This window comes from Schistocerca nitens, chromosome 10 (assembly GCF_023898315.1).
Source record: "Schistocerca nitens isolate TAMUIC-IGC-003100 chromosome 10, iqSchNite1.1, whole genome shotgun sequence".
Classification (NCBI taxonomy): domain Eukaryota; kingdom Metazoa; phylum Arthropoda; class Insecta; order Orthoptera; family Acrididae; genus Schistocerca; species Schistocerca nitens.
The window spans coordinates 71,823,046-71,838,347 of NC_064623.1; the positions used below are offsets into that span (position 1 = coordinate 71,823,046).

Consider the following 15,302-nt stretch of genomic DNA (forward strand, 5'->3'; position numbering starts at 1 on the left):
ATTCTGGGATCCTTTGTCAGACACTCCTGTAGTTTACTAATATCATATTAAGCTTTTCTGTATCTCATCTGCCAGGGGGATAATTCCTCGAGAACATTCTTCGTGGAACAATGAATGCGGCAAGGTCTCTGCACGCACTACAAACTTTTGTTCATCTCCTTGTTGCAAACTGAGATGATGTGGACAATGTGCAGAATGGTGCACCTCCACACTTTGGACTGCATTCACAAGAATAACTTGAAAATGCTTTTTCAGGCTGTGTTTTTGGACACCACAGAAATGTTGAGCAGCCACCAATGCGTACAGGCATGACCCTATCAGATTTCTTTCTGTGGGGTATCCGAAATAGAAAATGCACACCAGAAAACCACCTGATTTGAACAATTTCATATCAGTGCTTAGAGATAAGTGTGTGTGTGCATTGCAAATGATATGTTGTTGGTCAGGAATGATGCACTTTGACGGCAGTGGTGTGCTACTATTAGCTGGTGTGTGTGTTAAAATGTGAACAGTCACATTGTGTTGTGAATAATGGAGGTAATTTGTACACAAGAGGTAAATTCATAAACACTTTGTGACACAAATGACATCTAGAGGGGGAAAGGGGGGGGATGATATCAGGATAAATGGTACGAAACACAGATACTACTCTCTTCACAAGGGTGTCAATTGCTATGACAAGCTTCACACTGGAGTAAATATGTGGTGGAGCTGTTTTTAGCATGCCTAGATACAGTTCTCCATAGGGGACTCAAGGCTGTGGGTCCCACACAGTCCTCACAAAGGCTGTTGTTCAATTACTGAAGAAGGTATATGTTTCACAACACCATTCATGTCCAGAAATTTCATATGAAACAAGACAGGCTCAAGGAACACTGATTTCACTAACAAACAAAATGTCTTAACAATCCAGAGGATGCTGCAGTTCTTTCTTGGGTCTCTTTTTTCTCTCTCTCAAAACAATGAAACTTACTTTTTGATGGAACTTATTCTGTTTGGCATCAGGGCTGTCACAGCTATTTCCACAATTACACTCACTCCTCTGTTTACCATACAGTGTTAAAAACCATTGACTGTCAACTATTAGCCAGCAGATAGTGAGAAACACTTATACAAAAACAAGTTAACAAGTTTATTAGATCATAAATTCAACATTTTACTACATAATGAGATCTCATCAACAGCAAAAATAAATTATTCTTACAACAGAACATATGATATATTTTTACACTGTTCTTTGCATAAATTTTTAAACACCACATACGTCATACAAAAAGAAGGCTAAATGGGCACAAATTGCTGTTCTATATTGCACCATTCCGTTCATTTCATTGCATGTAAGGGAACTCTTGGGAAGAACACAAAGTCTACACAAGAGAAAAGGTCACACCACTAAGGCAGTCATCAATGAATGTAATACAATGTACTCATCAAGCAGTCTCTCTCTCTCTCTCTCTCTCTCTCTCTCTCTCTCTCTCTCTCTCACACACACACACACACACACACACACACACACACACACACACACCTGTTTTCCAAATTATCAATCTGCATCTTTTATGTGCCATGAGCTCTATGCTTCATACATTTTAAAGATGCATATCTGAAAAACTGTTATGTGGGTGTCCGATCATTTGCTACATAGGCCAGAATAATGTGCCTTTACTAGCCACTTTTCACCAGATAGGAGAAAGAAACACACATTCATTCACTAATTTGAAAGTGACTGCACAGAAGAATGTGAACCTGTATTCAGCTGGCAGTAACAGAAAATTAACAAAAAGCTCTTTGAGAGTTGCAATGCCAAAAGCACTATACTACTAGCACTGTGTTTCACTAGTACGACAAGTCTAGCATTCTGCAACATTGCACTTTATGGGATTTTAATTTCCACACACACACACACACACACACACACACACACACACACAAATATCTTACCTCACATTTTCAACATCCTTTGAACAAGCGTAGCACGTTCATCACTTTACAATTACATAGAGGACAACGTTTTGTAGTTTTCCACACTCTCACTGTGCATTTATAGCAACAGCACATATGTGCATATTTCGAATGCACAAAAATTCCATCCAGTGATCTTGAATAACACGTCATACATTTATCGACATCAACAATGGGCTTTTCTTTTGGTATGTCACTCTTTGAAATGAAGCAGAGATCAGTCTGAGTTTTCACAGAGCGCAGTTCACAGACACTTCCCTTACTGGAATGCTGCACATAGTCAACCTCATCAACAATCCGACTTTTGTGTTGCTGCCCAGTGTCCACTTCATCAACACCCTGACTCACAGAAGGCCAAACAGCATCAACTTTATCAACACCCCAACTTGTGCAAGGGCACGCAGAGTCAACTTTATTAACACTTTGACTCATGGAAGGTCGCACAGAGTCAATTTCATCAACACCCTGACTCGTGGAAGCATGCACAGTGTCGACTTCATCGACACCCTGAGTCGTGGGAGGATGCACAGTGTCGACTTCATCGACACCCTGACTCGTGGAAGGATGCACAGCGTCGACTTCATCGACACCCTGACTCGCGGAAGGATGCACAGCGTCGACTTCATCGACACCCTGACTCGCGGAAGGATGCACAGCGTCGACTTCATCGACACCCTGACTCGCGGAAGGATGCACAGCGTCGACTTCATCAACACCCTGACTCGCGGAAGGATGCACAGCGTCGACTTCATCAACACCCTGACTCGCGGAAGGATGCACAGCGTCGACTTCATCAACACCCTGACTCGCGGAAGGATGCACAGCGTCGACTTCATCGACACCCTGACTCATGGAAGGATGCACAGCGTCGACTTCATCAACACCCTGACTCATGGAAGGATGCACAGTGTCGACTTCATCAACACCCTGACTCATGGAAGGATGCACAGCGTCAACTTCATCGACACCCTGACTCATGGAAGGATGCACAGCGTCGACTTCATCGACACCCTGACTCATGGAAGGATGCACAGCGTCGACTTCATCAACACCCTGAACAGTCGAAGGATGCACAGTGTCAACTTCATCAACACTCTGACTCATGGAAGGATTCACAGTGTTAACTTCATTAACATATTGATTCATGTAAGTCTCCACAGCATCAACTTCATCCACACTTCTATACAAAGTCCGCACAGCATGAACAGCTCTTTGAACATCTCGACACGATGTCTGTGATGTTGAGTCAATTTGACTGCTGTCTTGATGTAAATTATTCGACTGTGAGGCAATCACACAAGCTTCTCGACGTGTGACACGTGCTAACAAATCGACTACATCAACACTTTGTCTTAAGTCGAGTCCCAGTGAGTTGACTTTCAAATTGTGCTCTCTGGTGCTGGAGAGCTTGATGCCATGGAATTCCCGAGTATCGGCACCAGAGTCTGGACTCAGACTAGAGTCACTGTCTTTGCCACTTGCCGGCAGGGCAGAGGCAACTGTGCTCTGACTACAGGCCACACCACTGCTCTGGCTGCAAGCTACACCGCTGTCCCTGTTCTCCTGGGAACACGATTCCAGTTTTACTCCACTAAAAGCTATTGGTGATGTTTTCAAATCATCACAGCTTTTAAAAGTGTCTCTGAACATCGTACTGTTGGGCTGAAATTTGTTTGTGCTTGTAGTCCTCTCACTGACTGCCTTCATAGCTATGGAATTCCTTGCAGTGGCCACTCCCTTTGAGCTCTTCCTCTTTCTCCTCTTCCTCGGTTTCACCCGCGGCTGGTACATGTCCCGCCTCACCTAGAATAAAGAGAAAATAAATTGGTCGATTTACAATTTTTGCTGTTTCAGATTTTGAGGTCTTTTTATAGCAACTTCAACATCACAATTCTAAAAAGGAACCCCATATAGTCATATCACATATCATTTCTTTAAAAATTAGTACCTTCAATTTTTTTTTATTTTACTGTTTTTTTTGTGTGAGCATGAATCATTACAACAATGCCATCTACTGGAATACATCTACTTAAAGGAACTAGTTGACTGTTTTAAGATGGATGACAGCACATACTAAGCTGGTTAAGACTATTTTATGTTGTGAATGCATTTATACAAGCAGTAATAATTGTTCCAAAAAGTAAGAAATTAATATACAAGGCCAACCATTTTGTTATCTATCATATGTAACTCAACACTGTGTGATGGAAAGGATGAATTGTGTAAATAATTCAAATTAAAATAACTTACAAGAAGGCAGCAAAGTGACATCATCACAACTGCCGATAATTTGACAGGTGCGCACCCAGTTATTTTCGAGGTAAAATTGCAGCAAGTAAGCGCTGTGCAATGGAATTTAAAACCTCAGTGTACAGAGCAATTCCTGAAAGGTAACACAAAAACATGCACAGGTGACACCTCCACCCCCCCCCCCCCCCACCCACCCACACGTCAGAAGTGAAAATTAATAACCACCATGGGATTAGGTAGCTTTAAATCTGTCCCTCTGTTTTTTGAAATGGGAGGCAGCAGGATTCAATACAGAATGTAAGTATTGTTTTTTGATAAGGGGGAGAACACAATTCCATGCAGAATTTAAGCAAAAACCTCTATATCTCTATATATAATTTAATGTTAACTGTTTGCTTAATAATTCCACCACACTAGCTGGAAGTGCAGGCTAGAACCATCGTATTGTTATATTCCATAGGACGACTGGCACCAAGACAATGTCCTGTAATAGCAGAATTGCTCGGCTGTTGAAAGTGTGTGTGTGACACACATGATTAGTTATGATCAGAAGACCAGTCATCCACAGTCCTGGAAATCCGACCAATATATGACGTGCCACAACTGTAAGGAATATGAAGGCACTCACCTCATGCAAACTGAGGTCATCCTTAATGGAACCTAAAAGGACCCTAATCTTAGGTGGTGGTCAAGAAACACATTTCACATCTTATTTTCATAAAACACGACCAGTCCTGTTGGAAATGCTCCCTGCGTAAGGCAGAAAGGCATTACACCTTGGTACCAACTCAGTATTATCATCACCCACCTGGTGCACTGTTGGTCGATAGCACAAAGCACATCTGATCTGTCTTTCACTATACACATTCTGATGCAAAGTGACCTCAAGATGGGCTAACTCAGCTGACAAACTCTCAGGGTCTGAAATGATGTGGGTCCTGTGAACCAAGTTACGAAGTACCCATTAGTGCTGAGCTGTATGGTGACAGCTATAAGCCTGCAGATAAATTTCAGTGTGAGCAGGCTTCCTACACACAACATGTCTTAACATACCATCAACCTCCCTCCCGACCAACACATCGTGAAAGAGGAGGTAGCCATTCTTTTCCACCTCCATCGTGAAATGAATATTCAGGTAGATTTAATTCAGGTGTTCTAAGAAGTTGTTCAAATTCTCACTGCCATGATGTCAAACACATGTATTGTCCAAATATCTGATAAATTGCAGGTATCAATGCCACTGACTTCACAGCACATTCCTTGAACTCTCCCGTAAACAAATTTGCCGTAACAGGTGTTAACTTCCATTTAGTTTTTATTCAATGACCAGTACTATGAGCAGACAAATGGAGTTGTGATGGGAAGCAAACTATCACCTATTATTGCAAATTTGTTTATGGAGGTCTTTCAGCAATGTGCCTTGGTGTTGGCACATTGAATTATATTTTATTATTACTTTTTCATATGTGATGACGATACTTTTTCTGTTTGGCGTCATGGCAGTGAGAACACCAACAACCTTTTAGAATGCCTGAAGTCAATCCACCTCAATATTTGTTTCGCGATGGAGATGGAAAAGTAACGGCTGCCTTTGCTTTCTAGATGTGCTGGTCAGGGGAAAGTCGATGGTACATTAAGACATGCTTTGTATAGGAAGCCTACTCACACTGACTTATCTGCAGGATGATATTTGTCACCATAGAGCTCAGCATAAAGGTGTACTTCGTAAGTTGGTTCACAGAGCCCACATCATTTCAGAACATGAGAATTTGTCAGTTGAGTTAACCCATCTCAAGGAAACTTTTCGTCGGAATGGATATCTTCATCTACATCTATATTCTGCAAACCACCGTGAGGTGCAGGCAGAGGGTACGTCTCATTGTACCAGTTATTAGGGTTTCTTCCCATTCCATTCACTTATGTAGTGTGGGAAGAATGATTCACTGAATACGTGTGTGTGTGTGTGTGTGTGTGTGTGTGTGTGTGTGAGAGAGAGAGAGAGAGAGAGAGAGAGAGAGAGAGAGAGAGAATGAGTGTGTGTGTGGTGTAATTATTTTAATCTTGTCTTCACGATCCCTGTGTGAGCAATATGTAGGGGTTTTTAGCATATTCCTGAAGTAATCATCAGAATCCAGTTCTTGAAATGTTTTTGTTGATATTCTCGGGACAATTTTCGTCTCTCTTCAAGCGTCTTCTAGTTCAGTTCTTTCAGTATCTCTGTGACACTCTCTCCCACAGATTAAAGAAACCTGTGACCATTTGTACTGCCCTTCTCTGCATCCGTTCAAGCCCCCTGTTAGTCCTATCAGGCACAGGTCCAACACACTTTAGCAATATTCTAGGATGGCTCACATGAGTGATTTGTTAGCAATCTCCTTTGTACACCAATTGCACTTCCCCAGTATTCTACTAATAAACTAAAGTCTAGTATCACCTGCTTTACTCACAACTGAGCCTATGTGCTCATTCCATTTGATACCCCTACAAAGTGTCACACCCAGGTATTTGTATGGTTGGCTGATTCCAACAGTGACTCATTAATACTATAGTCACACGATATTACATTTTCTCATTATGTGAAGTGCACAGTTTTACATTTCTGAACATTTAAAGAAAGTCGCCAATCTTTGTACCACTTTGAAATCTTATCAAGATCTGACTGATTATTTATGCAACTTCTTTCAGATAGTACTTCATTACAGATAGCTGTATCATCTGCAAAAAGTCTGATCACCGTATTATCGTCTGCAAGGTCATTAATATACAATATGTACAGCAAGAGTCCCAAGACATGTCCCTGGGGTACACTCAAGGTTACTTCTATGTCTGACAATGACTCCTGCATCTCCCTACAAAAATGTCCCAGATCCAGTAACAAATTTCACTTGATACCCCAGATGATAGCACTTTTGACAATAAGCATATGTGTGGTAATGAGCTAAACACTTTTCAGAAATCAAGAAACAGTGTATCTACTTGACTGCCTTGATCCTAAGCTTTCAGCATGTCATGTGAGAAAAGTGCAAGTTGGGCTTCACATGATCAATGATTTTGGAATCCACACTGGTTGGCATTGAGGTGGTCATTGTGTTCAATATACCTCATTATGTTTGAGCTCAAAATATGTTCTAGGACTGTACAACAAATCAATGTCAAGGATATTGGATGGTAATTCTGTCGATCACTTCTACTGACCTTCTTGAAGATGGGTGTGACCTGCCCACTTCCATCTGACGGAATATGTCAATACACAGAACTGTCGAATGAGGGCAACGGAAAATCCTCATGTAAATCAACCAGTACCACTTCATCCTGAAAAGGTCACTGTGTGGTGTGGGTTTACGGCATCATTTATCATAGAGCCACTTTTTTTCAGAGAGGCAGGTGCATCCGGTCCTGTTACCAGTACTGTCACTGGTAAGTGCTATGATTGTCTTTTGCACAACCACGTCATTCCAGCTCCCCAACAGTGTGGATGGGATCATTTTTATGCAAGATGGCGCACCTCTGCACATTGCAAATCCATTTAAGCAGCTGCTGAAGTGCCATTTTGGAAATGCTAGAATTATCAGCTGCTATTTCCCTATAGCCTGGCCATCCCAATCCCCTGGTCTCAATCTGTGTGACTTCTAGCTGTGGGGATTCCTGAAAGATGTTGTGTTCAGTGTTCTGATTGCAAACTTAGCTGCACTGAAGGCACGCATTGCACAACACATTCTGAATGTTACCATGGAAACACTTCGATCAGTTGTGGAACATGTTTCTCGATTTAAACTTGTTGCAGAAAACTATGGATAGCGTACTGAACATGTTTTGCACCAATCACACGTCAATTACTAATCCGATTTGATTCTGACAAATGCTTTTTATGCAGTTTTTTTGGTCTCGGGACAATTAAAAACTGATGTTATTAATGCTTTTTACGCAGTTTTTGGCCTCAGGACAATTAAAAACTGAAGCGAGTGATGCTTTTTATGCTGTTTTTGGCGTCAGGACAATTAAAAACCAATTTTTCCCATCCAATGTGACATGACCTTGCTGCAGTGGATGGGCTTATGTAACTAACAGTATCACACCTGTACACCCATACACACTGAGTAGTACAGTTTGTTTAACGTCAACTGTACACTTTAAGCATTGTTGTATGGTTCATCTGTCATTTGTAGTTGACGACTATTAAATTACGATGCTTACATCGTCATTTATTTTTCTGCTGCCATACATTTTCCCTCTTCTCCGATAATATTCTGTTGCAATTTGACATAATTCTGACCAGTGGAGTTATTTCTACAACAGTTTGAAAGTTTAACTTTAATTATAGTCACCCTGTATACCCAGTGTGTGGTCAAATATTCTTTTAAACATGAGCCAGAGTTCCTCTACGTGCTCCTGACCTGCGCTGAAAGTTTAAAATTCCTCACTGTGATGTGACACTACTGATTTTTATCTAGTTTACTGAAATATTGCCCTGATCAGCCACAACATGACGACCATTTACCTAATAGCCAGTGTGTCCACCTCTGGCATGTACAACAGCAGTGACACGTCATGACATGGAAGTAATGATGCCTTGGTATGTCACTGATTGGAGCTAGCATCACATCTACACACACAAGTCATCTAATTCCTGTAAATTCCAAGGAGGGGAGCAACGAGTTCTGATGTCACGTTCAATCACATCCCAGATGTGTTCGACTGGGTTCAGGTCTGGCAAGTTTGGGGGCCAGCATATCAATTACAACTTGCCACTATGTTCTTTGAACCACTCCACCACACTCCTGACCTTGTGACGCAGTGCATTATCTTGCTGAAAAATGCCAATGCCGTCGTAAAACACAACTGTCACGAAGATGTGTAAATGGTCTGCAACCAGTATACTACACACCTTGGCCATCATGGTGCCTTCCGTGAGCTCCAGTGAACCCATGGATACCCACTTGAATGTTCCCCCGAGCATAATGGAGCTGCTGCCATCTTGTTCCCTTCCCACGGTGCAGGTGTCAAGGAGTTGTTCGCCTAGAATACGATGGATTCGCGCACTCCCATCAGCATGATGAAGAAGGTATCAGCACTCATCATCAGACCATGCAACACACTGCCACTGCACCAACATCCAGTGCCGATGGTCATGTGCCTATTTCAGTCATAGTTGCCAATGTCACAGTGTTAACATTGACACATGCATGGGTCTTCGGCTGCAGAGGCCGATTTTTAGGAATGTTCGGTGTACTGTGTGTTCAGATACACCTTTACTCAGTCCAACATTAAATTCTGTTGTTAGTTCTGCCGCAGTTCACCACTTGTCCTGTTTTACCGGCCTGCCCAGCCTACAACGTCTGACATCTGTGCCCCCCCCCCCCCCCAACCTCACAATGCCTAGATGTGATTTCGCCTTGGTTTCATCACATGTTGAATACACTCACCACAGCTCTTTTCAAACACTTGACAAGTCATGCAGTTTCCAAAATTCTTGTGCTGAGCCTCTGGGCCATCACAACCTGCCCATGGTTAAACTCAGATAGATCAAGTGACTTCCCCATTCTACACACAGACAGCACACTCACCAACACTACATGCACCATGCGTATGTCTGACTAGCACTAATTCCTCGCCAGGTGATGCTGCTATCAGCTGGGTGGGTTTATGCCGATAGTATGTCACTGGTCATAATGTCTGGCTGATCAGTGTAAATCTTTCTGCTGGTATTAGTTGTCCTTTACAGGTAGGTAGGTAGTTAGTGTTTGACGTCCCGTCGACAACGAGGTCATTAGAGATGGAGCGCAAGCTCGAGTTAGGGAAGGATTGGGAAGGAAATCGGCCGTGCCCTTTCAAAGGAACCATCCCGGCATTTGCCTGAAACGATTTAGGGAAATCACGTGTCCTTTACAGTTTGGCAATCATTGTTGCCACAATCGAGTCATGGTCATTGATACCAGTTTTGAGGTGGCCATCCTCAAAGAGCACAGGGTCTATTGTTGCCATTGGATCCAATGTATTTTCATCATAAGTGAGGTTTGCAACTATCTGTTCTAGGTAGTTTTCTGAGAATGCATTTAGTAATGTTTCACAGGATGTCTTATCATGCCTTCCACTAACAGGACAGTAATTTTCCCAATTAATTGTTGAATGATTACTGTCTCCACCAATGATTACAGTCTCCACCAATGATTACAGTATGACTGGAGATCTTGCATACAACTGAACTGAGTTTTTCTCTAAAGTTTTCAGTTACATCAGGAGATGAGTGTGGTGGGTGATAGGAGGGTCCAATCATTTTATGCCCATTCCTGGTACTGAGTCTTGCTCAAACAATCTCACATGAAGCTTCAATTTCTATCTTGGTGGATTTGAGTTCTTCTCTACTGCGACAAATACACCACCCCATATGCCTAGCCTTTTGGTTTACACTTAAATTTCCCCAAAAATCTCACTGCTTTCAATTTTACATTTCAACCAGCTTTCTGTACCTAGTATTACGTGAGCTCCACTTCTTTTCATGTGCGCTTCAAACCCTTGCACTTTGCTGCGAACACTTCAGCAGTTTACCATTAGGATTTTAATACTCTCACCTGCGTGAGGTATTTATTTCGATCTTCCACTGATACTTGTGGGTTTCCTGCAGCTATCATTATCTGGACTGAATGGAGAGTCGCCCAATCTAAAACAAACCCTAGTGTGCACCCCACACAATCAGTTAGCTGAGTAGCAGCCTCCGACACGTGGTGTAAAACTGACCTATTTAGGGGGGACCCTACAGTTCTCAACCCTATGGCACAAGTCCAGGAAGTCACAGCCTAGTTTGACACAGAACCTTCAAAGTCTCTGTTTCATTCCTTCCATTCGACTCAGAACCAAAGGCACACAATGAGTTTTGGGGGCAGTGATGAAAATTGTGAGCTTTGTCGGGACCCTGTGTGCACGGCTGGTCTTCTCAATCTTCTCTGTCAGTCACTATAACATGTGAAGTATGACCTCAGAGCAGAGACGACAGGTATAATTTGTTCCAACATGTTGCACAATCTGCAGTTGCTTGCACCCCTGTTCCTCAATAGCTGCTGGAACAGCCTCTTCAACAAGTTGAATGAGACTCCAGGCATACACAATGAGAGCACCTGGTGTCCTTTTCTGTCCCCTGCTGTCATTTCCCTAAGGGATATCATCATCCGGGCAAATATGACGTCTGAACTGCCAACGATTAACAGGCCCCTACCCTTTAACATCCCAAAAGAAGTGAAGTGAGTCCCACTGCCTCAGTTTAAATTACAGTGAGATACAGCACCTCAAACGTGTTAGTTACAGGGATTGGTACAACATCCTAATTCCTCCCTGGTTCCCATCCACACTGTACAGGACGCCTAGATTTAACATTGACATATCACTCACAGTCAAGTGGATGAGTATTGACAGATCCTGTACTTTCTGCAAAGGAGACAGGATTCACAGGAGAGGGTAGTACTTTATGTACCTCTGATACTATTATCACAGGAACACGACTCTCGGGATCTCTTCCAACACACCGAATCACAGTAAATTTTCGACAGCTCTGCTGCGGCCAGTAAGCATGGTGCTACCCCACAAGGGGTTATGGGCGTTAAAATCTCCCAAATATAGGAAAGATGTAGGGAGTTGATCGATCAGTGCACCCAATATGTTCAGGGGTACGGACTGCACCATCTGGAGGGAGATATACATTGCAGACAGTTATTTCCAGCATCGTCCATATCCTGACAGTCACAGCTTCAAGAGGAGTTTGAAGGGACACAGGTTCACTACATACCGAGTTCACGACATAAATGCAAACTCCACTTGACGCACTATTACATTCATTATCGTTCTCGTAATACCCCTGTAACCATGAAGGGCAGAGGTTCACATTGCCGGGAACCAGGTTTTCTGGAGGGCAATGCAGAAAGCAGGTGTAAAGCTTAACAGTTGCCGTAGCTCAGCCAGGTGGTGGAAAAAATTGAAACAATTCCACTAGGGGATGATGTGATCGTGAAACTGGGAAGGCATGAAGTGTCAATGAGGCAGTCTACACCTCAGGGTCACCTGCTGCCACCAACTTCTTTCCTGAACAGGCTATATCAATTGATTCTGAGGCTCTGGAGAGATCTAGGTCCTCAGCGGATGCCAGAATCTTCACCTAATCCTCAGATGCAGAGCTTGTAGATAGCAGTGGTGTGGGTGCCATCGCAATTCCCTTGGTCTTGGTGGTCGTCTTTCTAGATTTCTCTCGCTGATCCTTGGGTTTCTCCGGCTGGGAGGGCTTCACTGATTCAGTCTCCAGGACTGAGGATGATTGTGAAGCCCTATGACCAGCTGCTTTTGGGCACTTCAGCCACTGGCAGGTGTCATCTTTCCCACTAGCCGAAACCTGGGAAGGGACACCTTCCTAGTGAGAGGAGCCGAAGAAGACTTATGGTTCTCCAGCTGAATGGTTGGGGGACAGTGCTCCCAAGATAGGTGAAGTGGGAGCAATGGGGTGGGAAGTGCCCCCCACCATCAAGAGGGTAGGTGTAGTCTTCTGGCTCTGAGAGCCGACTGGAACTCGCTGAACTGATGGGGCGACAACTGTTCTCATAGCAGCGGCATAAGAGGAGGTCATAGCCACATGATGTAAGCGCTCAAATTTCCTCTTTGCCTTAGTGTAGGTTAGTCGGTCCAAGCCATTGCCAGGAGTCCCGATGCCCCAGAGTGATGGGCATCTACTCCTTGGCATACATGGGGAGTTAACGGCGCAGGCATCAGCAGGGGGCTACAACCAACAGGGTACAAGACGGCCCCACCACAATGGACTGGCTACCATGCTGGATATGAGGTGCAAAGAATTCCATGGTCATTGTCAGCACAGAAAATGACTCTAGATAGTGGGTGGAGGAAATCACGCACAGGAAGGCATCCTTGTTCTAGAGATGGAGGATGAGAAGGACTGCAATTCCACAATGAGAAAGTGGGCTAAAGATCTCAATGCACGATGGACACGATGCACCATGTAAGGCACCCTTCCCCAATTGGCTTGCTCTTCAGGAAAATTTTGAAAAATGGAGGTCAAACTGTACAGGAGACCATCACATAAAGGCCGAAAGGTGTGAGTCACCTATTATGACAGGCAGGAATACCTTGGGTCTATTCTAATCCACGCGCCCACATAGGGGAACAATATGTGGGACTGGGTTCTGCTTAGGGATAGGGAAACTTTTCTGTATTGATGCAGATGGAAGGAGCAAGGATCCATGTGGTGGGAAATGTGTGAAAAATTATGTAAATAACATAGAATTACATCCAAAAAAATTTGCAAAAATAACACCAAAATACGTGAGAAAAATCACAAGAAGGATGAAACGGATGCAAAAGGGGGAAACAAGAAGAAATCTCAGGGAGTCAATGATAAATGATATAGTTTATCCAGGTCCCATCTCCTTAAATTCCTACCTTTTGCAGTTTCTTCAGTTTTAATCTACAGTTCATAACCAACAGATTGTGGTCAGAGTCCACATCTGCACATCCAGGCCTCTCCCACGTATTCAACCTTCTTTCATGATTCTTAAAGTGTTAGCTAAGTTATGCTCTGTGCAAAATTCTACCAGTGGCTTCCTCTTTCATTCCTTACCCCCATTCCATATTCACCTACTATGTTTCCTTCTCTTCCTTTTCCTACTATCGAATTCCATTTCTCCTCCATGGCTATTAAATTTTCATCTCTCTTCATCATCTGAATAATTTCTTTTATCTCATCATACAATTCTTCAATCTCTTCGTCATCTGCGGACCTAGTTGGCATATAAACTTGTACTACTGTAGTAGGCGTGGGCTTCGTATCTATCTTGGCAACAATAATGCGTTCACTATGTTGTTCATAATAGCTGATCCACACTCCTATTTTTTTTATTCATTATTAAACCTACTCCTGCATTACCCATATTTGATTTTGTATTTGTAACTCTGTATTCACCTGCCACCGAACTTCACTAATTCCCACTATATCTAACTTTAACCTACCCATTTCCCTTTTTGAATTTTCTAACCTACCTGCCCAATTAAGAGATCTGACATTCCATGCTCCGATCCGTAGAACACCAGTTTTCTTTCTCCTGAGAACGGCGTCCTCCTGGGTACGAGTATGGTATCTATAAATCTATGAGAACCTTTACTGCAAACATGTTCAAGTAAAACAGGAATTTTTAAGTTGATACAATTTAATGTCGTTTCCTCTGAGGTTTCACAAAATTGTCATTTTTTAAGTACAGCATTAAATTGTTGCAGTCACTAGTTCATAATTTCATGCATGTCCCTTGCCCTAGTTCTGCGAGTCAAATGCTACATGATTGTTCAAGCAAGGTTGATAATGTATCTAGCGCTTTGGCGTATCGGGAAATCTCGAGCCTATTCGAACGCAAGCAGTGTTCATTAAGCCCCACCCAATGGGACTGTTCAATGTAAATTTGTAAGAAAGCTTAACAGTGTGAAAGCTTCATATGTAAATGTACGACAACTTCTATCGTAATATATTAAACAATGTAAAAATTAATTATATGAATATAATAGAGGGAAACATTCCACGTGGCAAAAATATATCTAAAAACACAGATGATGTGACTTACCGAACGAAAGTGCTGGCAGGTCGATAGACACACAAACAAACACAAACATACACACGAAATTCAAGCTTTCGCAACAAACTGTTGCCTCATCAGGAAAGAGGGAAGGAGATGGAAAGACGAAAGGATGTGGGTTTTAAGGGAGAGGGTAAGGAGTCATATTGAGTATATATAGGCGGGATAAAATTGTATGGTAGATTCGGTAAAGAGGAGAAGGTGAATACAAAGTGAAACTACTTGCAAAAACAGAAAGAGAAAATAAGATGACAGGAAAGATTTCGAAATGCAACAGTGACTCCTTACCCTCTCCCTTAAAACCCACATCCTTTCGTCTTTCCCTCTCCTTCCCTCTTTCCTGATGAGGCAATAGTTTGTCGCGAAAGCTTGAATTTCGTGTGTATGTTTGTGTTTGTTTGTGTGTCTATCGACCTGCCAGCACCTCCGTTCGGTAAGTCACATCATATGTGTTTTTAAACAATGTAAAAATGTTGA

The 15,302-nt window shown here is 42.7% G+C and overlaps 1 protein-coding gene across 5 annotated transcripts in view; it reads right to left on the bottom strand.

Moving 5' to 3' along the window:
• The window catches only part of LOC126210164 (uncharacterized), a 136,834-nt gene that overhangs the window by 42,162 nt on the left and 79,370 nt on the right, over positions 1-15,302 (bottom strand). For 4 of the 5 annotated variants that reach the window (XM_049939316.1, XM_049939315.1, XM_049939318.1 and 1 more), the window contains one exon: positions 1,128-3,765. In XM_049939316.1, the coding sequence (XP_049795273.1) occupies positions 1,951-3,765 (1,815 nt within the window). In that variant the 3' untranslated portion in view covers positions 1,128-1,950. Of the gene's footprint in view, positions 1-1,127; positions 3,766-15,302 lie in introns of those variants that run through there. The other variant, XM_049939317.1, reaches the window with a different exon arrangement.